The sequence below is a fragment of the Piliocolobus tephrosceles genome, chromosome 4, assembly GCF_002776525.5.
Source record: "Piliocolobus tephrosceles isolate RC106 chromosome 4, ASM277652v3, whole genome shotgun sequence".
NCBI classification, from domain to species: Eukaryota; Metazoa; Chordata; class Mammalia; order Primates; family Cercopithecidae; genus Piliocolobus; species Piliocolobus tephrosceles.
In genome coordinates, this window is record NC_045437.1 from 74,421,004 (window position 1) to 74,442,612 (window position 21,609).

Genomic DNA, 21,609 nt, shown 5'->3' on the forward strand with positions numbered 1-21,609 from the left:
GAAAAGCCGCTCTTGGCCACGGTCCCACGTGGTCTTCTCACAGCCCCCACTGCTGTCGGGATGTCGGGACTGTGGGAAGTCCGTCCGAGAGCCCCACCGGGGGACTCTGCCGGCCTCCTTTGCCGGAGGCCGACAGACTTCTCCCCCACACCTTAGGTTACCAAAAATAAATGTGCAGTTTTGCTGTTACACTTGCCTACTCGCTGGTTCTTTTGTGCCCGCTGGGCTGGTCTTAGAAAAAACAAATCAACTAGTACTAGAGGAAAGAAGGCCTCTTGGCGGTTGTTGGCAGTTGAGATAGAGAAAAGCATCTGTCTCCTGCCCGTCCCTGGGCAATGGAACATCTCGGTGTAAAACTAGATTGTGTGTTCTGTTTACTGAGAAAGGAGAAAACCGCCTTAGGGCGAAAGGCGGGACTTGCTAGCGCAATGCTCCTCTTTATGCACTAAAAGATTTATGGAGATGTTTATATATGCATATCAAGGCACAGCACTTTTCCTTAAACTTATTCATGTCACAGAGAACTTTATTCATATGTCTTACTGCTGACTTTCTCCCTATAATGATCCTATTATCCTGCCACTTCCTTTTCTTTAAGATGGTAAAGATAATTATCGATAAATACTAAGGGAACTCAAAGACCGGTGCCAGCGTGGGTCCTCTGTATGCTGAGCGCTGGTCCCCTGGGCCCACTTTTTCTTTCTCTATACTTTGTCTCTGTGTCTCATTTCTTTTCTCAAGTCTCTCGTTCCACCTAACGAGAAATGCCCACAGGTGTGGAGTGGTAGGCCACCCCTTCAGTCAACCATTTTTATATCCTGTGAATTTTGGGTGATTACCTAATTAAGAACCTTAAGATTAAATACATGGTTGTTTACCAGTAATTCAAGATTTAGCTGTTTTCATTAACACAAAGATCATTCTGGTTTTGGCTGGGTTTAATTTTTATAACCCTTATACCCAATTTTGACACCTTAAAGTATTTGGCAGGGATAAGGATGAAACTGTTTGATCAATAAATGCAAACAAAAATGTATGCTAACAATTCTTAAGACATTTCTAGTATTATTTTACCAATAATTTTAAAGCTAGATTATTAAATATTTTACTTCAGTCATGTGAACTGGAAAAGTATTTGGGATTATTATTTCATTTATTAGTACTCTTTAAGCCAAATTTGGTACCTTGTAGCCAGAAAAACACATAACAAAATACATGTAGCTATGCATAAACACACAGGCACTCAGAAAAAAAAAGATCTACAGCTTTTACTTCAGAACTCTAGCCATGAGATAGATAGTAATACAAACTCACTGGTTCGCAAAAACAATAAAAAGAAATGGTGGGATTCATACAGTGGATTTTACCTCAGTAGAAAAGTAACAGCAGACTTAAACTAGGCAGGAAAGAAAGCAGAGAGATAGAGAACTTAGGAATTTTATAGTTACAGGTTAACCTTTGGGATCTGACTTTTCCTCGATGTAATTTGCCTATCAGTTTAAAATGTGCACAAGAGGCCAGGCGCGGTGGCTCACACCTGTAACCTGTAATCCCAGCACTTTGGGAGGCAGAGGCAAGCAGATCACAAGATCAAGAGTTCAAGACCAGCCTGACCACATGGTAAAACCTCGTCTCTAATAAAAATACAAAAATTAGCCGTGTGTGGTGGTGCACGCCTGTAATCCCAGCTACTCAGGAAGGCTGGGGCAGGAGAATTGCTTGAACTTGGAAGGCGGAGGTTGCAGTGAGCCAAGATCGTGCCACTGCACTCTAGCCTGGGCATAGAGTGAGACTCTGTCTCAAAAAATAAATAAATAAAAATTAAAAATAATAAAATGTGCACAGAACAGACCTAATATGTAACCAGCTGGAATATGAGAAAACCTGGCATGCCCTTCCATTTATAAACCATCTGCGAGTAGAGGCATAATAAAACCAAATAGGGTCCAGGCGCAGGGGCTCACACCTATAATCCCAGCACTTTGGGAGGCAAAGGCGGGCAGATCACCTGAGGTTCGGAGTTTGAGACTAGCCTGACCAACATGCAGAAACCCCGTCTCTACTAAAAATACACAATTAGCTGGCAGTGGTGGCACATGCCTGTAATCCCAGCTACTCCAGAGGCTGAGGCAGGAGAATAGCTTGAACCCGGGAGGCAGAGGCTGCGGTGAGCAGTGATCGCACCATCGCACTCAGCCTGGGCAACAAGAGCAAAACTCCATCTCAAAAACAAACAAACTAACAAAATGGGGTGCCCAAGGGGGGTCGTTCTCCTTGTTTTTCCTCATTATTAGATGATTTGTTTCCCACATTATTTTTTTAAAAGGAAAAACCAGACTGTGGCCTAGGATTTCGTGTAGTGGGTCCAAGTATGCTGATTGAGGGGAGGACTCAACAGTGTGTCACCATGGAGTTATTTCCACCCTCTTACGTGTCTCAGTGTTTCTCTCCAGAGGTCTAGCACCTTCCAGAGGGCTCAAAGTGCAGAGCGGCCAGCTCGTATATGCGTTTCCTGGACAAGCCTTTTTAAATTGTGTTGGGAGTTCCCTGTAGGGCTGCTGCACAGGTCATAAGGGTTCAACCCCCCAGACATTCCCATTAGGCCCCTGGTCACTCAGGGGCACTTTCTGGCTGGGAGGAGCACAATGACCTTTATCATCAGAGCAGAGGAAACTCAATCTCTCATTTATCTATGAAAATGACTTTTCAGTTTCTCACACAAATGTGCAGCCAAGCCAATGGAGATTGATTTGGGGAGGAACGGCAATAGAGAAGTCTCTTCAGAAACTTCTGAAGAATCTTGCCAGAACTAGCGTTAGGATCCTAAAGAACAACTTCTTAGGAGGAAAAAAAAAAATGGTTGCACTAATTCCTATAAATTGTCCTCGGCCATCTTTAACTTTGTAGTTCTCATCCACCATTACACACACCAAGGTCAAATCCTTTCACAGTACAAGGTAATCTCTGGTACCCCTAAAAGCCAAAGAGATCAGGTAATGCAATATGGGAAAGCAGAGCTTTAGACCTAAGAAGAGTCTGCCCATGACACTAGAAACTCCACAAAGCAAACAGAACACCCCAAAAACGGGTGAATGCACCTTTGTTGTGGGTTTTTTAAGAGTTCGAGTCATTAAAAGCCTTCTCTGGATCTTTTCTTGGTACCAAAGATGGCAAAAGGGGTAAGGAGCAATAGAGTGTAAGAAAAGTAATGAAAGAACAATTTTTTTTAAGACAGGAAACAAATAAAGAAACCAAGTGTTTGGTTTTCTTTTTGCAAGTGTGAGGAATTTTAGCCAATTCAGAGGCTTTACTCCCCATAATTTGGAATTCTCATTCAGATGTGACCAAGTCAGGTACAGCTAGTCAAATCTGATGGGACAAAGACCAGAACAACAACAACAAAAAATCCAACAATATGATTACAGAGTGCTCTAATGGTAAGTAGAAATTAAGGCCAGCTGTTTGTTCATCTTAACTTTAGCCAAGAAAAAAACCCCAATTCAGTTACTTGCCTAGGAATTGGACCCCAGCTAAAGACTGCTCTCTACCATCCTAGAGGCAGGAAAAAAAAACCCAAGCTGGCCTTTCCTGTTGGAAGTGAGCTGAAACTTCAGAAAGGAGTTAGTTACCTGCTTTCCATCACCACTGAAGCAGGAAAACTTGCCTTCCTTGTTGGAAGCAAGCAAAACTCCAGAGAAGGAGTTGTACAGGAAAAAAAAAAAAAAAACCTTTACTTTCAACCCAATTTTGGGGCAAGGGGGGATTCGGGGGGGGGGGGGGGGGGGGGGCGGGGAGCGGTTCCTAGGCCTCAGTCAATTGTCCTGTTGGTTTGAGCCACAAAGATAGCCCAAGCTGGTAACAAGCACTGATAGATTTATCAAAGGTCATGGCCACCTCCACTCAAAATCCCTCCATGGTTACCAAATATAAACCAAAAATATCTGAGACAAGTCTCAGTCAATTTGGAAAGTTTATTTTGCCAAGGATAAGGATGTGCCTGTGACACAGCCTCAGGAGGTCCTGATGACATGTGCCCAAGGTGGCTGGGGTACAGTTTGCTTTTATGTATTTTAGAGATATAATGTCAGGGGTAGAAGGTATCTGAGTCTCATGGCACCAAATATGTTAGGGGTGGCAAATTTGTACGGGTCTGCAGCAACCTCAATTCTTGCCTCCCCAGAAGAAAGAATTTGACTGAGGGGCATAGGGTAGAAAAAGAGAATGAGTCAAGTTTCAGATCAGGAGTAGAAGTCTATTAAAAAGCTTTAGAGCAGGAAAGGAAAGTACACTTGGAAGAGACCTAAGAGGGTGACCTAAAGTACAAGTGTGGCGTGTGACCTTTTGCCTTGGGGTTTTATATGTTGGCATCCTTCCAGGGTCTTGTACCCCTTTTCCCATGACTCTTCCCTTAGTGTGGGCTGCCTGCATGTGTAGTGCTCTCCTTACACTTGGGAGGTGAGCATGCACAATGTGTTTAAGAAATTGTATGTATGCTTGCCTGAGGCATTCTTCCTTTTTCTGGTGGAATGCCCCTAGAAGGTCATACTCTGCCATTTTGTCTCTTAATGTACACGCCCGGGTTCACTCGCTCAATTCCTAACATTTTACTGGAAACTGATTACCAATTTTAAGCATTGTTATCTGTTTGGGAAATTGCTGCTCCCTGCCTGATCTGAAACTTGCCTCATTTTCTTTTTCTACCTTATGCCCTTCAGTCGAATTCTTTCTTTTGAGGAGGCAAGAACTGAGGTTGCTGCAGACCCGTACAAATTTGCCACCCCTAACATATTTGGTGCCATGAGACTCAGATACCTTCTACCCCTGACATTATATCTCTCCAAAATATATAAAAGCAAACTGTACCCCAGCCACCTTGGGCACATGTCATCAGGACCTCCTGAGGCTGTGTCACAGGCACATCCTTATCCTTGGCAAAATAAACTTTCCAAATTGACTGAGACTTGTCTCAGATATTTTGGGTTCACATTTGGTAACCACAGAGGGATTCTGAGTGGAGGTGGCCCTGATCTTTGACAAATCTATCGGTGCTTGGTACCAGCTTGGGCTATCTTTATGGCTCAAACCAATAGGACAATTGGCTGAGGCCTAGGAACCGCTCCCTTCAGAGAATCTCTGATGTCCCAAAATTTGGTTGAGATCTAATTTTTTTTTTTTTTTTTCCTGTACAAGTCCTTTTCTGGAGTTTTACTTGCCTGTGATCAATTATCACTTTAGTGTGACAACTAGGGGCCATCAGGAAACTGCTTCTCCCTGGCACCAACTGACAATTGTCATTTTTAGAGAGGCAGTGTGATAACTGGGGAACCATCACCTGATGGTCACCTGACACTCCTGGTGGGTAGGTAGGTAGGAAGCCCTTTGCTGCCCAGCTAATGCCTGGCTATAGCTACCTACTGTAACAATAATATATCAGTCAATACATGTAAGATTTGCACTGGTTTGATCTGGAAGGGCAGGACAAATCAAAGAGTGGGGGTGCTTCCAGGTCATAGGTAGATTTAAACATATTCTGACTGGTAATTGGTTGAAAGAGTTATTATCGTAGGAAGGAACATCTGGGTTAAGATAAGGGTTGTAGAGATCAAGGTTTTATCATGCAGATGAAGCCTCTAGGTAGCAGACTTCAGAGAAAATAGATTGTAATTGTTCCTTATCAGATTTAAGGTCTATGTTGATGTTAATGCTGGAGGGATATAATGAGGTATGTCCGACCTCTAATTCCCCTCACGGTCTGACCCAATCCAATGTTTCAGGTTAAATTTTAGAGTGCCCTGGCTGAGGAGGGAGTCCATTCAGATGGTTGTGGGTGGCGTTTGAATTTTATTTTGGTTTATACATCGAAGCAAGAGACAAAAAATTTAAAGTAAGCATAAAATCAAGTTATTACACAATATAATCCAAGCATTTTCCAATTAAACACTCGGTTATACTGCAAAGATGCCTATTAATGTGAGGTGTTTAGGCATCTCAGTAGGCATTTTCCATAGGAAAAATGTTACACTTGGTGCTAAACTTCAGAAGCATCCCACAAAAGCCTATTTAATGTGTTTCAATGGGCATGACACATGATTCACAGAATACTAGGTATACTTTGTATAAGTATGTATACTTATACAATATAAGTATGCATAATAAGTAAAAATTCAGAATTCCAACTTAGATGCCAAGAAGGCCTTCTAATTCATTACAGTCCTTGCCATTGAAGTGGTGACTCTTCTACCTCCTAGGAGCTAAGATGAGGAACTAGAACAGAAGCAATGTCTGAGTTTGAGAATAAATGGCTGGGATTCTAAGGCAAGATAGGTTTATCTGCCCTTTTTTTTTTCCTTCTCCCTTTTATCCTCCTTAATCAGAGAACAGCACTGAACTGGACAAGAGTTGAGAGAAGAGTGGGAAGGCTGAAGAAAAGACAGCAATTTGATTATCTTTCCTACTTCTAATACAGAGGATCAGACCTCAATAGGACACTGAAATGGAGGGAAACTGAAAGGCCAAAGCTGAACCTAAAGCAACAGCAGAATTTACAAAAGAAGAGATAGGAGGGAAGGAAGTAAATCCCTAGCCAGTTTAGTAAGGAAAAATCACTCTTTACATTATACATAGGTATTCATAAATTAGGAATCTGAGTAATTATTTCAATTAATACTCTACTACAAGTAACACATTTTCAATTCAGGGAATTTAATCACTTTTTTTCCCCTTTGGCTAGTATAACTAAAATGCAGGGAGGACTTGCTTGAAGGTTGGCTGATCCAGTCGTCCAACAAGATGTTTCCATCAATAACTTTCTTTTTGTCTCTTCACTCTGCTATTTATAATACGAGCTACCTCCCAAGGCCAGATGCCCTAGTGCTAAAAGAAGACCACAGCCACAATCAGAGTTACATGGGAAAGGTTAATACTTCTGTCCCAGAATTCTAAGCAAGAGTGCTGAAATGTACCCTGTTTAGATTATCCTAAATCACATGACCAAGCACAATCAGTTTCTGTGGGCAGGAAAATTGAATGCCTTTAGTAAGTCTGATAGGCCACCAAAGCTGCTGTAGGTGATGCACTTTCCTTCAAAGAACACAGGCTATCTGCATGTGGGGAAGGACAGCAGATACTGAAGTGAAAATACAGGTAGTTATCAAGAAAATAAAAATGACTGTGGAAGTAGCCAGAGTGTTCACTAGATGTTTGCAATGAAGACAGTCATCACCAAATACTATATACCATATTGCCCATTTAAAAGAAATGTATTAGAATTATTCTATTTATAAACTAAAATAAAAGACAAAGTTGTCTCCTGAGACCACTTCTACTTAATGTAATACTAAAAAAGCTAGCATACTTTAAAAAGATTAATATGTAGAAAATGAAAATATTAATTGTAAGGTCTATTTATTTTCTTTTTTAAGAAAATAGTACTTTTTAATTGTGGCAGTAGTGCTGGGGACAAGCAGAGAAGATTAGGGGTATCATCTGCCAGATTTTTAAATCTATGGCATTCACAATTATAAACCACATGGTATTAGGTTAAAAATTGAACAACATTACCAACAAATAATTCAATCTTTCTTTAGAAATGCTATGCCAAACTTAAGAACTCAAAGTACCATAAGTCTAATTAACAATAATGAAAAGAACCACTTAAAAAGTATTATTATTGGCATTCGGCCGGGCGCGGTGGCTCAAGCCTGTAATCCTAGCACTTTAGGAGGCCGAGACGGGCGGATCACAAGGTCAGGAGATCGAGACCACCCTGGCTAATACGGTGAAACCCCGTCTCTACTAAAGAATACAAAAAACTAGCCGGGCGACGAGGCGGGCGCCTGTAGTCCCAGCTACTTGGGAGGCTGAGGCAGGAGAATGGCGTAAACCTGGGAGGCGGAGCTTGCAGTGAGCTGAGATCTGGCCACTGCAATCCAGCCTGGGCGACAGAGCCAGGCTCCGTCTCAAAAAAAAAAAAAAAAAAGTATTATTATTGGCATTCTTTGGTTTCAGCTCCTGAAAAACAGAGCACCAAGAGGGTTTTCAGGACACAGTATACAAACCACTATCTATAGGCCTCCCCTCACTCTCCAGACAACCTTCACTAAGTGCACAGTCCTAGAAACAGGTAGGGTTGAAAGACTCCCCTCTCCACCAGGGAAAAACTCTGGGTTGTCTAAGGTATATACGTACATCATTCTAAACAAGGCAGAAGAAGATGATTAAGTGAGTGGGTGTGGGTCTGGAGCCTCACACTCTCTCTTTTTCTTTCGTTTTTTATCTTGGAGATGCTTGTTTAAAAAGATAAGCAAAACAATTTTTTTCCAAAATGCAAACCTAAACAAAGACAGTATAATGGAGTAAAATTAAGAAGTCTATCAAGCCTTGGAGAGGATGTGGATCAATGAAAGGAACTCTCACATAATGCAGTTAGGAACATAAAAGGGTACAATCCCTTTGGAAGTTTGGCACTGCAAGGGACTACATGTTTGTGTGCCCATCCCTTCCTCCCAACCCCCACGCCCCAATTCATATATCTTAACGTTTAATGTAATGCTATTAGGAGATGGGGTCTTTGGGAGGTAATGAAATCAAGAGGGTGGAGCCCTCATGAATGAGATTAGTGCCCTTCTAAAAGAGACCTCAGAGAGCTCTCCAGATCTCTTTCCACCACTCGAGGATACAATGAGAAGACAGTAGTCCTTAACCCAAAGACAGCCCTCACCAGAATATGACCATGCTAGCACCCTAAGTCTCAGAATTCCAGCCTCCAGAACTTTGAGAAATAAATCCTGTCATTTATAAGTCACCCAGTCTATGGTAGTCTATGGTAGGTTAGGGCAGCTTGAACTAAGACATGCATCTTACAAGTAGAATATTCATACTTATGACCAAACGATTTCATTCCTGGGTATATACCCAAGAAAAACCCTCAGACATAATTAACAGAGCCATGAACAAGAACGTACATAGAAACACAGTTAATAAGTGAAACATTCCAAACACTAATAAATAAGAGGAATGGATAAATTGTGGTATTATCAAACAATGGAATATTACACAACAATAAAAAAATGTACTGCACCTAAGAGCAAAAATTTAGGGCTAAATCCTACCAACATAGGTGAAAAATGCTAAGTCCCAGAAAACGCCCTTCTTACAAAGTAAAAAATAACTAAAAGTAAATAGCACGTTTTAGTAACACACAAAAAAATTATATTTTAAAAAGTAAGGTAATAATAAACACAAGATTAAAAATAGTAGTTACATCAGGTGGGCGAACAGAACAAAATTAGATGTTATTATCACTGTTTTACTTCTTGTGTTAGGTGATGGGCTCATGTTATTAACACACTACTTGAAAGTAATAAATACAGGCATACAGCAATCAAATGACGCCCATGCATGGACCAATAATGAGTATGTGGCATAAACCAAGGATTAAGATTAATTCAATTCTATACAACCAGTATCCAAAGAAAGAAAACACTGTTGGGGTAACTAACTTGGACTCATTCCTTAAAGCACACTTAAATCTCCCATCTTTATTTTTAACTCTGTTTACCTATCTTTAAAATGTTTACAGCAGTATTCAGAGAAAAAAAAAAAACTAATTTATAGAAAATTTCAATGTAATTCGATGAAGCAAGTATATATTTGGGGAAATTTTTTCCTAAAGGTATCTTTAAAAATACTTTTAGCACTTGAAGGGTTAAATCCCAGTCAATAATAAAATACATATGTGAAACACTTTATTCACCAATAATAAGAGTATTACAGTGCTTTCTTATCTTCTGTTAGAATTAACCAAAAACAACTCAAAACTCTGTCTCCTTTTTCCACAAAACTCAAAAGTCATTGCTAGCCATCCCAATTTAAATTCTCCATTCCAAACAAGAAAACACCTTGCCTGATGTGATCTGAATCTGAACTCTACCCTAGGAGCTTTGTTTATGTGAATTATCTCTATTAATATTTACTGTATTAGAAATTAAAACAGAAATTTTTAACATTTGTTTTTAAAGTTAGAAAATTTTAAATATTAACTTACTCAAAATAACAAAATTAATGTACTACAGTGTTACCAAAAATAACCTATTTTGTGAAAAATAATCTTATTTTCCAAAACAAAACAATAAAAAAAACAGAAAAAGGGCACTATTTACATATTTGCAAATCTTTATGTCTGAAAAAGAAGTAGGTGGATTCTCGTATCTGCTTCTACATTCAATCTGTTGCAGTATCAAACATCACATAGTCCCTGAAAAACTCCACTGTACAACTGTGAGCAAATGAAAGTGAAAAAGGCAAATAATGTCTTAGTTACTATAGAAACAATTTCTATTTTGCAGAACCCCTGAATGGGTGTTAGGGACCCCAAGGGGTTCCTAGGCCATACTTTGGAAGCTACCAGCCTAGTAAATAGAACAAATAGCTTAATGTATTTTTAGTACTATCATAGTGAAAACTACAAAGTTCTCTGGGAACACAGAAAAGGGAGCACTAACTTTGGACATAGCCAGGAAACTCTCATAGAGATGATGACATCTGAAGCCCAAGTCCTTACATGAAGTCCTTCTAAGACCTGTACCCTCTCCCTCCTACTTTTCTGAATCTCCTACCCCTTTTCCCCTCCTTCACTTGGTTGCAGCTCCTCAAACAGGCCAATCTTTCCCTTTTTCAAGTCTTTGAATTTGCTCTTTCTTCTGTCTAAATGACTCTTCCCCCATGTATCTATCTCATGGCTGCTCTTGGTCACACCTTGCCATCCTTATAGCTGAGAAGGGATACACTTCCACACACCTGAAATCCATTCTTTGAGAACTTCTGCCTTATGCTCAACATTACATATGTCTTCTAGGAGTCATACATAACAATGTACATTGTAGCACCATTTGTACAAGGGAAAAACTAGGGCCAAAAAAATAAAAAAAAAAAAAAAGAAAACTAAACTAAATACCCATTAAAATGAGAATGAAAAAATACATTAGTGCATTCATACTTGAAGTTCTAGGAATAAATCCTCATTTACATGTATACTGCATAACTTAACAATGTACAAATTCCTTAAGGACTGGGACAAAACCTTTGCTATTTTGTTTCCCTGAAATACCACCTAATCCCCATGAGATTTCAACATACCTATGTTCCTACTATTTTTCTTAAGTTACAAAATAATAATAATAATAACCTGGAATGGATTAGTCTATGTAACTTATCAGGCAGTTAAACACACAAACACACACCCCTCTATTACACTAGAATTAAAGAGTCTATTCTAGTTAGTTCTAGATAAACTACAAAAACTTTTTGATAGAACTGTAATAGTTTTTAAATTTTCCACAATAGACTAGTCTCTTCCTAGTTTAAAAAATGTAAAATTGTTGCTTTTAAACAAATCCTTGATATATTTTCGTATCTTTTATATCTCCAATAAAATAAAAATACTATCCTGAAAAATGTCTAATTATTTGAGGGTGGTTATTACTTAAGAGAGGTTGTTTCTCTTTTCTTTCTCCATTTCTAAGTCTCTCACTTTTATTTATAAAGCAAACTTTTATTTCCAGTCTCTTGATGTGTTCCCCCTCATAAACCCTTTTCTGGTTTCCTCCAGTCCTTAACTCAATTGACAAATATCTATTAAGTGTCTATTTGTTGAAAAACAATTCTATGAAAAGCAATGATATTATTAGATATTATCCCTTTGAAAAGATGTGAAGAACTTTCTGGCCTTAAGAAAATCTTTGTATACTTTGATATAGCGCAGTGTATTCAGAACTTAACATTGCAGATTTGGAGATCAAAATTATAATACTATACTAGTAATGTAAGTTCAAATATACTTCCGCAGACTTGTAGGTCTTCAAAAATTTCATAGAGTACAAATGTATTTCAGGCAACAAATGATTTATTAAAATCATGACATCAGTATTATTCAGAAGCTGAGGAACATTTAATGAAAAAGCTGATGCCTACTTGCTCCAATGTCCTTTATAGACAAATAAACCCTGGGTTAGAATACACACGCGCGCACACACACAGAGCTCCATAACATACTTGTGGAAGTGAAAGGATCTCAACAACAACAAACAGAGAACTCAGTTAAAAAACATTAAGGAGGATTTGGAAATAACTATAATCCAGCACTAGAACTGTAAGAATGTCTTGTAATCATTGTGTGAATCATTTACAGATTGAGTTTCTCCAAAAATCACTTGACTACTCTTCCCTACAATAAACTTAATGATAGTCCAATAAAAAAGCAAAACTGGCCTTGTCACATTGTACTAATTATACAGACACAGTGTTTTTTAAGCATTAAAAGTGCAAATAATTGATATAAACTGAAGATTTTTTTTTTGCTGGGCCTTGGGGGTAGGGAATCACTGTCTCAGCAATGATCACAAAAAGATGATCATTACAAAGTCTTAGAAATTACTCAAAAACACAAGGTTCATACTCTTCCTTTCTCCCTCTACAGACCATCAGTGAACAGAACAAGCAACTAAAACACAGGTTTTATCACAATTTAAACTAAAGCAAGTTCCAGGGTCTCTCCTGGGGATCAGTAACCATTCATCCTTAAGTCCTCATCCACACTGTTGATAATCTACAGAAAAGTAATAAAGATGCTGCTGCTGCTATGGTTTGAATGTTAGTATCCCTCCAAAATTCACACTGAAACTTTATTTCCAATGCTACAGTATTAAGAGATGGGGCCTTTAGAAGGTGATTAGGTAATGAGGGCTCCTCCCTTGTAAATGGGATGAAGGCCCTTATAAAAGAGGCTTCACACAGCCTTGGGCCCTTTAATGCCTTCTGCCATGTGAAGACAGTGTTCAGGACACCATCCCAGAAGCAAGAGACCAGGCCCTCACCAGATACTTGCTGGCCTCTTCATCTTGGATTTCCCAGTCTCTGGAACTATAAGCAATAAATTTCTATTATTTATAAATTACCCAGTCTCAGGTATTTTTTTATAGCAGCACAAATGAACGAAGATAGGTGTTAATGATAATAATGAGAGCAGTTAGCATTTACTGAATATTTACTACATATCAGGCATTTGGGCTAAGTGCTTTACATGATTACCTTATTTAATTCTCCTAACAATACAAAAAAAAAAAAAAAAAGGTACTTTCATTAACCCCATATTCCAGCTAAGAAAACTGGGGCTTTTAAAGGCTAAGTAACTTTCCAGGGTCACATATGTAATAATGTGTAGTAAGTGGAGCCTGGGAGCCCATCTGTTTAACTCTCACTGCAAGAATAAATAACTATAGTAACTATTATGCTGTAATACAGTAATTGATTCAGTGGCTCTCTACTGCGTATCCGATCAGGTTCAAAATCCTTATAAAGGAAGATTCCATGCCTTCATCTGTTCATTGCAAAGGCTTTTACTGAGTATTATGTGCCAACACCATACCAGATGATTCAAAGACAGTAAGATGTAGGTTCTGAATGTGGCTGCTAAATGGTGATCTTTGGATTAGTTAGACCTATGACAAGTTACTAACAGAAAAATATCAGTTCTATTTGGACACAACAACATCACAATAGAACATTATTATATTATTTTATAAATGTATTACTGGAAGTAGAATACTAGAATAGACATCACATACATCACATATCTAAGCATTTACTGTCTTAAGAGTTTTAGACTGGCATTATTAATAAAATTTTCCAACTTTGCTTATTACAGATTTTCAAAATTTCCAACCAAACAAAAAAATACAATGAAAAAACAAAACACCCATACACATACAGGGCAAAGGATCTTTCATCTCCACATTCAACCTGGAAAATAAAATACCCTGTGTTGGGAAAATTGTGATGATGAGAGGCCTTAGCCTTCTCCCTTTCCAGTTTGCAGAGACGTCTGGTTGCCTGCTATATTGCTCCTAAGAGTAACTACTTGCCAAGTAGTTGGCAGAATGCGGTGAAGAGCTGACCACCTGCAATCCATTTTGACATGGCCTCTGACTACCACTTTGGAGAGCTGAATATATTACAGAAATTTCTAAAGGAACTAGCTAAATTTCAAAGGAGGAAGGTAGCCATCTGGCTGAACTTAACAATGGGGTACAGTGCAAAAGAGGAGAAAAGAAAACAAAGCTAGCAAATCTTACAGGAATAATTTACAGGACTATGTTCTTAACGTCTCCCACATACTCTCCACCATACTTCTATGCATCATTGCTTTAAATATAAGAAGTATATAAACAGCTAAAGCTAATGGGGGGAAATTTTATGTCTACTTAAGTATATGTGTTATTTGCATTCTTCACTTTTTATATCAATATAATATATATTGAACTAATAGTGTAGAGATTTTACATACCTTTTATGTTGTCTTCATGTCTGCTACACATAGCATAAACACCATACACAGTTGTATATGAGAGATGCAGATACAAACAAACTTGGGAAGATGCCATAGTTTGGGAACAATGCTTGCTTTATTAAAAAAAAAAAATCAATACAATTTCCCCACAGGTTCATGATGTAAAATTCTATAATCAAGGCTTGTAGATTTGTAATTATGGTATGTCAGCTACATTTAAACAAGAGTGTTAAAAGATTGTTAAAGTTAAACTAACACAATTGCAGTGTGAATTGTCCTAGTCTCATTCTAATCTACTGGTGTCACTTTCATTTAATCAGAGGAAAACTATGGGCCAATGTCAGTGCTATTTCCAATGCCCTAACATTCTTTGTTCACATTGGATTTTAAGCCATTACCAATCCAAAATGGTTATAAAAAGATATATTTAAGAAAGTATTTTTAATCAATTCATTCACTCACCAGTGACCTAGTTTAATAGGCTTTATTGAAAGTAAGTTGGCTTTAAAGTTAAATAATCTTTTATGTTAAATGATTATGAGTGTTTTTTACTTGTAGAATCATTTCTTGAATTTACCACAAGTCTAATAAAAAACAAACTTTTTTGTAAACACAAATCCCACTTGGAAACTTTTGGTGGATATAAGTCACTTAGCTGAAATACCACATTTAGAAAATATCAACTCTATATTTTCTCCTACTTTAGTAAAAATTATTTTCTAAATCATTAATAATTTAAATACAGAACAAAAGCTACTCTGTCAATGATTCACATTTACACCATGCACTTAAGTTTAAATTAAGGTACAACATACAACTCACAGTTGTACTACCTGCAAATAGCCTCCAAATAAATCACACAACACATAAAACAGAGCTATGTTAGCTAGTTACAGAAGAAGGGTCAATCCTTCCGGTTTGCCTGGGACTTTCCCAGTTTTAGCAGTGAAACCACATCCTGGGAAACCCCTCAGTCTCAAGCAAACTGGGATAATTGATGCCACCTAGATATCCCCCCGCTCCCCGCCCGCCCCCAAAAAAACAGAGTGTTCAACAGTTCTGTGCTGGGGGGGAAAACTGAGTATTATTTGGTAACTCTCTGCTAGGGCTGCCAGATTAGTTGTGATCCTGTCACAGATATCAACAGGTCTAGCAATCTGATAACAACACAGATTCAAATCTTTAGAAAAAAAAAAAAAGAGCCAGACACACCCAAACCTGCCAACTAATACCAACTACCAGTGAGTCACATGTGAACAAAAGCTGCTGCTCAAAGAATCTTAGTATAATAACCCATCTAGAGCCAGGCACGGTGGCTCACACCTATAATTCCAGCACTTTGGGAGGCCACAGCAGGCAGATCACCTGAGGTCAGGAGTTCAAGATGAGCCTGGCCAACATGGCGAAACCCTGTCTCTACTAAAAAATACAAAAATTAGCCGGTCATGGTGGCCGGCACCTGTAATCCCAGCTACTTGGGAGGCTGAGGCAGGGATGAACCCAGGAGGCAGAAGCTGCAGTGAGCCGAGATCACACCACTCCAAGCCAGCCTCTCTGTCTCGGAAAAAATAAAAATAATAATAATAATAAAATAACCATTCTAGCCTCTATTATATACATTTCTCTAGTTTCACAGCAAGAATTAGTCCTCAGGAAAAATAAAAAAGTATACATGTGACAAAATATCACAGGGTACCCTGTAAATATGTATGTGTCAACTAAAAATAACAATAAAACTATTAAAATCTTGTTGCTGGGAGGAAGATATTTAAGGAGCCCTCAGAGTCAGACACTTGGCACCAATTCAGCCTCATTCTGTCCAACTCTCACCTTCTAAGCCATTCCTAGTATCTAGACTCTTTCTTTATTCCCAGTAATCCAACCTCTCTCTCTTGAAACTCACTTCCCAGAAATCAGATGCTTTGCCTTTTACTGTACAAGGTAACAAAGTTTCTCTAGGAACAGGACACTCACTGTAAACTTCTTGCCAATTTCCCCAGGGCCTAAAAATACTGGCCCTGAAACTTGTTTCTACTTTCTAATGTGGGCTGTTATCCATTAGGTCACCTTTGCCATTTTGCCAACATGCTGAAATGACCATCTTCCATGCATGGCTGGATCTCCTTGATGCCAAATACCATCATCTACTTATTGCCTGTTTCCATATTCCCCTAACATTCAACCTGCCTGTCCCCATTTCTTCCTCAGACCAACTATCAGGAACTTCTGAGTCACCTGAAGTGTTCCAGCAGATCTAATTAGAAACTAAATTAATCCACCCTTTCTAGTATAGCCTACCCAAACTGAACTCTAGGACAAATACCTAGAATATAATTTCTAGTTGCTCTCAATTTCTAGAGAGAAAATTGAAGGATCTGGGGCATGAATAATGACTTTAACCTCTTCTTCCAAATAAAGGTTGCGACTTCCGAAGATAAATGGGGCTATGGAAAATGAACATGTAACCAGAAACAGAGTGTCAAGAACAGATTTAAAAGAGTGTTGAGAATAGGTTTCTAAACCATTGATTAAAAAAAAAATGAACTGAATCCCTTTTACAAAACCAAGAACATGTCTGAATCATGAATTAAGATATCTTTGAAACTAATTTTGGAGACAGGAGGAAAAATCATATCTTTTAGACCCTTTTTATCATGAAAAATGTTAAACTTACGTACAGAAGAATATAATGAAGTCCCATGATCATTCACTCCAACAATTATTAATATGTTGCCATTGCTGCTTCATCTATTTTTTTCTTTGCTGACATAAAATATAGATTTTTAAAAATAGGATGCAGGGTTTAAAACTTAGATGATGGGTCGATAGGTGCATCAAATCACCATGGCACATTTTACCTATGCAACAAAACTGCATGTTCAGCACATGTATCCCAGAACTCAAATAAAAATAAGTAATAATAAAATAAAATAAAAATAGGATACTAAGGCAGAAGATGGAAAGAGTCATAGTAAAATAATTTCCAGGTGAAAAATAAAAAAAGACTGTAGGGGACAATATTTATGGAGTCAGACAGTGATACACCAAGGCAAAATGGGAGTAATAAGCAGCTAAAACAGAAAGTTTAGGGGTTTTTCTTTAATTGCATTTTAATTCATAAGTGGGAAGTTATACCCCAAAATGTCAACAGAGAAGTCATTTTAAAATGTATGGGAGACATTTCCATTAATTTATAAGCAATTTGAGATAATAGTAAACTATGACCAAGTTTCATAAAATGATAAATTTATTTCTAAGCAGTTTACATAAGCATTGAGAACTTCTGAAAGTCAAAAACTTAGTTTATAATAATCTCAATGAATATTTTCTCTAGAATATGTATTGTAAGCATATAACTAATTGAACTAAGTAATTTTATAAACTAGTAGAGATCACTGGAATGAGAAATGTCAATGTCATGTAAGCAAATGAATGGGAAACTACCATTAGAAATCATTTCTCATGACTTTCATTCTACAGCACTCTGCAACACACCCTGATAGTTCTGCCAAATATACTGACTAAAATGACATAACCCAAGTAAGTCTGGTAAAAGTGAACAAAAGAATTCTGAACTGAGGGATAGGGTGGATTATTTATATTTCCAAACATACACCTCAATTCCCTTCCTACTACAAATTTTAAAAATACTCTTTACGGGAGCACTGCAGCTTACAGAAGCAAGTTGTAGATTTGAAACCTTGGGGCCGGGCGCGGTGGCTCAAGCCTGTAATCCCAGCACTTTGGGAGGCTGAGGCGGGTGGATCACGAGGTCAGGAGATCAAGACCATCCTGGCTAACATGGTGAAACCCCGTCTCTACTAAAAATACAAAAAACTAGCCGGGCATGGTGGCAGGCGCCTGTAGTCCCAGACACTCGGAGGCTGAGGCGGGAGAATGGCGTGAACTCGGGAGGCGGAGCTTGCAGTGAGCCGAGATCCCGCCACTGCACTCCAGCCTGGGCGACACAGCAAGACTCCGTCTCAAGGAAAAAAAAAAAAAAAGAAAGAAACTTTGGTCCTTTTCCTTGTATTACCACTAACTAGTAGTGTGACTTTAGACAAAAATTTTTTTTAACTTCATTAAACCTCAGTTTCTCATATGTAAAATGGGAATCCAAACAGTATTACTAACATTTACTAGTCACTTGCTATTTGCCACATATTGTATTAAACAGTACAGCAGGCAGTTCTTGCAAACAACTGCATGAGTTGGGTCCTTGCGCTATTTTACAAATAAGGTAAAAGAGGCACAGCACAATGTAATATATTCCACAACATACAATAAAGGGAAGAATTAAGATCTGAACCCAAGCAGTCTCACTTCAGAAATGGCTGTGCATTTAACTCCTACTCATATGGTCTCCTTATTGCCTTGGCAATAAAGCTTCCAGGGAAGTACAGTGGGATGCTGTGCTAAAACTCAGAAGCATTATCTTAAAAAGTGAATTCATTCTCTCTTTTGCCTTGTCCTTCCTCTGGTGGAAATACCAATAAACAAAGGAAAGGTGGGCAAACAGGAAGAAGCCAGTTGGTTTCTTTAGTAGACATTGCTGCAACAGAATAACTTGCTTCTTCAGAAGGCTGTTTATCTTTTCTCTTGGAATATCTTTTCTCATCAAAAAGTTTGCTCCTCTTGGGTCTGAACAACAAAGTTCTAATGAACATTGAAGTGTCTACCAGCACTCAGGAAAGTAAACTAAAAATAAAATTCTAAGCTCCCCAACCGTCTGAATGGACTCCTCCTCTCAATCAAGGGCATTCTAAAGTTATCCTGAAAAACTAATTCAGGCCATGATGGGAAGAAGGGGTCAGACTTGACTCATTATACCTTCCTCCCTTTGGAACTCAGGAACAATTGAGCAGCATTAACATTAAAACAGATCTTAAGGCTTTTTGTAGCAATAAGACACCAAATTCCAGCCTTACTCTAATATGGCATCACAGGACAGCTAGCAGGATCTGAAAGAAATACAAGCATTTTACTCTAAAATATATATCTTTTACATATTTTGAATTGGCCCTGCAAAGATGTCTCTTACGGGGAAAATCTACATTCTGTAGAGAATCCTCTTCCCTGTCCAGGTGTTTCTCCTGATCCAGGCGAAAATTAACTAGGAGTCTGGGACCTTTTTAAGTCTGATAAGAAACATCAGAAATCTAGTCTCTCTGAAGCCTGCTACCTGGAGGCTTCATCTGCCTAATCTCCACAACCCCTTTATTTTAACCCAGACACATTCCCTTGTATTGATTCCAGGTCTTAAGATAATCTCTTTCAACGAATTGCCAATTGGAAAACCTCCTATAACTTGGAACTGCCCCCAGCCCCCTTTGGGTTGTCCTGCCTTTCCAGATCAAACCAAAGTACATAGTACATGTATTGATTGATGTCTTCCGTCTCCTAAAATGTATAAAACCAAGCTGTAGCCTGACCACCTTGGGCGCATGTCATCAGGACCTCCTAAGGCTGTCACAGGCATATCCTTAACTTTGGCAAAATAAACTTCTAAATTGATTGAGACCTGTCTCAGGTAAACTTTTTTGGTTTACAGGAATTTGAGCAAATTACAGGACTGCACTACCCATGAGTTTGTGAAAGGAAAAATAAATCTCAGGACCCCAAAAATCACTAAGCCAAAAAGAAAAGTCAAGCTAGGAATTGCATCAAGCAAACCTGTCTCTCATTTTATTTCTGAATAAGACAGCCACAAAGATTTAAAAAAAAAAAAAAAAAAAAAAAGCTACATACCTCCCTGACGATTTGCCCACAAGGAAATTCCTGTGGGCCTCAAGATCTTCATTCTAAAACAGTTCTGTTGTATTTCACCCTGGCATTGGAAATTGATAGCTTATCTTCACAGATATGGGACAAAGGACAGAACTCAAAGTCACCCCCTATCCACCTGAGACAACTGGGTATCTGCTTCCTCTGCCCTACTGTGTACGTAAAATCGCAGATTCATTTAGCGGACTAAGGCATAAGTGACTATTCTTCCACCCCTCTCACATGTAAACTGTGTATTAAGTGAAAAGCTGATCAAAGATTCAAAAGAACGCAACCATTTGTTTCTTATCTATGACCTGGATGCCCCCCACCCTTCCAGTTGTCCCGACTTTCTGGAGGGAACCAAGGTACACCTTACACTTTGACTAATATCTGAGGTCTCCCTAAAATGTATTAAACCAAGCTGTGCCCCAACCGCCATGGGCACATGTCATCAGGACCTCCTGAGGCTGTGTCATGGGCACGTCCTTGGCAAAATAAACTTTCTAAATTAAGACCTGTCTCAGATACTTCTGGTTCACAAGTTATTTAAACAGCATCTCACAGCCTCTTCGGGGAGTCTGACTGGAGAAAGTGAGGCCACATTAAGTTTGCTGAGTGTGCTAGAAGTTCAGGCCCAGTTCTCAAAGCCTGCCAGTCACGCCAGCCATGTTAGGCCACACGGCTCCACTACGGTCTCTTTTTTGACGAAGCCAGGATCCTTGGCGTCCCCCTAAACTTCAGAGCCTGCCTTCAAGTCCACTTGAGAGCACATCTGGTATCCGCCTCCCCGGGTCAAGTTCAGCAAGGAGACGCCGGCGCACGCACACAAGAGGCATAGCATCAGGGCCCGGCTCGCCCTCCCGCCTCCCCAGGCCGCGGCCCACCACCTCCCCACAGCGGACGCCGAGAGACCGGCCCATCGCCGACTCTCGCCGCAAATCCGAGCGGCTAGTGAGCGGAGAGGGACGGGAAGCGGCGTGCGAGGCCGGCGGGATCGGGCGCGGCCTGGAGTTCGGAGGCCGCCTCGGGCCTGCGCTCCGCTCAGCCTCGCAGGCCGCCACGAGGCGACGAAGAGGAGGTGCAGGGCGCCGCTCCCGGTTCCTTACCGCTTCACTACGCCGGTCTTGATCTTGATCTGTCTCACGCGAGGTTCGGCCATGGTCCCTCGAGCGCCGCGAGAAGGAGGGGCGAAGAGCCGGGGTAACCGTGGAGGGCGACGCGCAGAGGCGGTGGCTATATGGGCATGGCCGGCACCCCGGCGCATGCGCAGGCTGCGCGGCCCGGCGTCCCCGCCACGCCCCGCGGGGCGGGTTTTTTCCTGGAAGGTGGTACCCCGCACCAGCCGTCCGGTGCCCGCGCCCTCTAACCCCCTGGTGGAACGTTCCCTCCTGTCTCTGGTACTGCCCTCCTTTTTAGTTCAGGCGTAAGTTACACTATCCCCGTCTCCATAGCCTGGGCCTTTGGGGAAACTAACGTCTCTCTGGGACGTTGCTTTGCGG

At 39.8% G+C, this 21,609-nt stretch overlaps 1 protein-coding gene across 1 annotated transcript in view; it reads right to left on the reverse strand.

Moving 5' to 3' along the window:
• Nucleotides 1–21,370, reverse strand: part of TBCA (tubulin folding cofactor A) — an 87,209-nt gene extending 65,839 nt beyond the window's left edge. Inside the window, exon 1 of the mRNA XM_023214918.1 lies at nucleotides 21,217–21,370. Coding sequence (XP_023070686.1) covers nucleotides 21,217–21,269 — 53 coding nt within the window. The 5' untranslated portion in view covers nucleotides 21,270–21,370. The remainder of the gene's footprint in view (nucleotides 1–21,216) is intronic.
• Nucleotides 21,371–21,609: the final 239 nt, after the last annotated feature.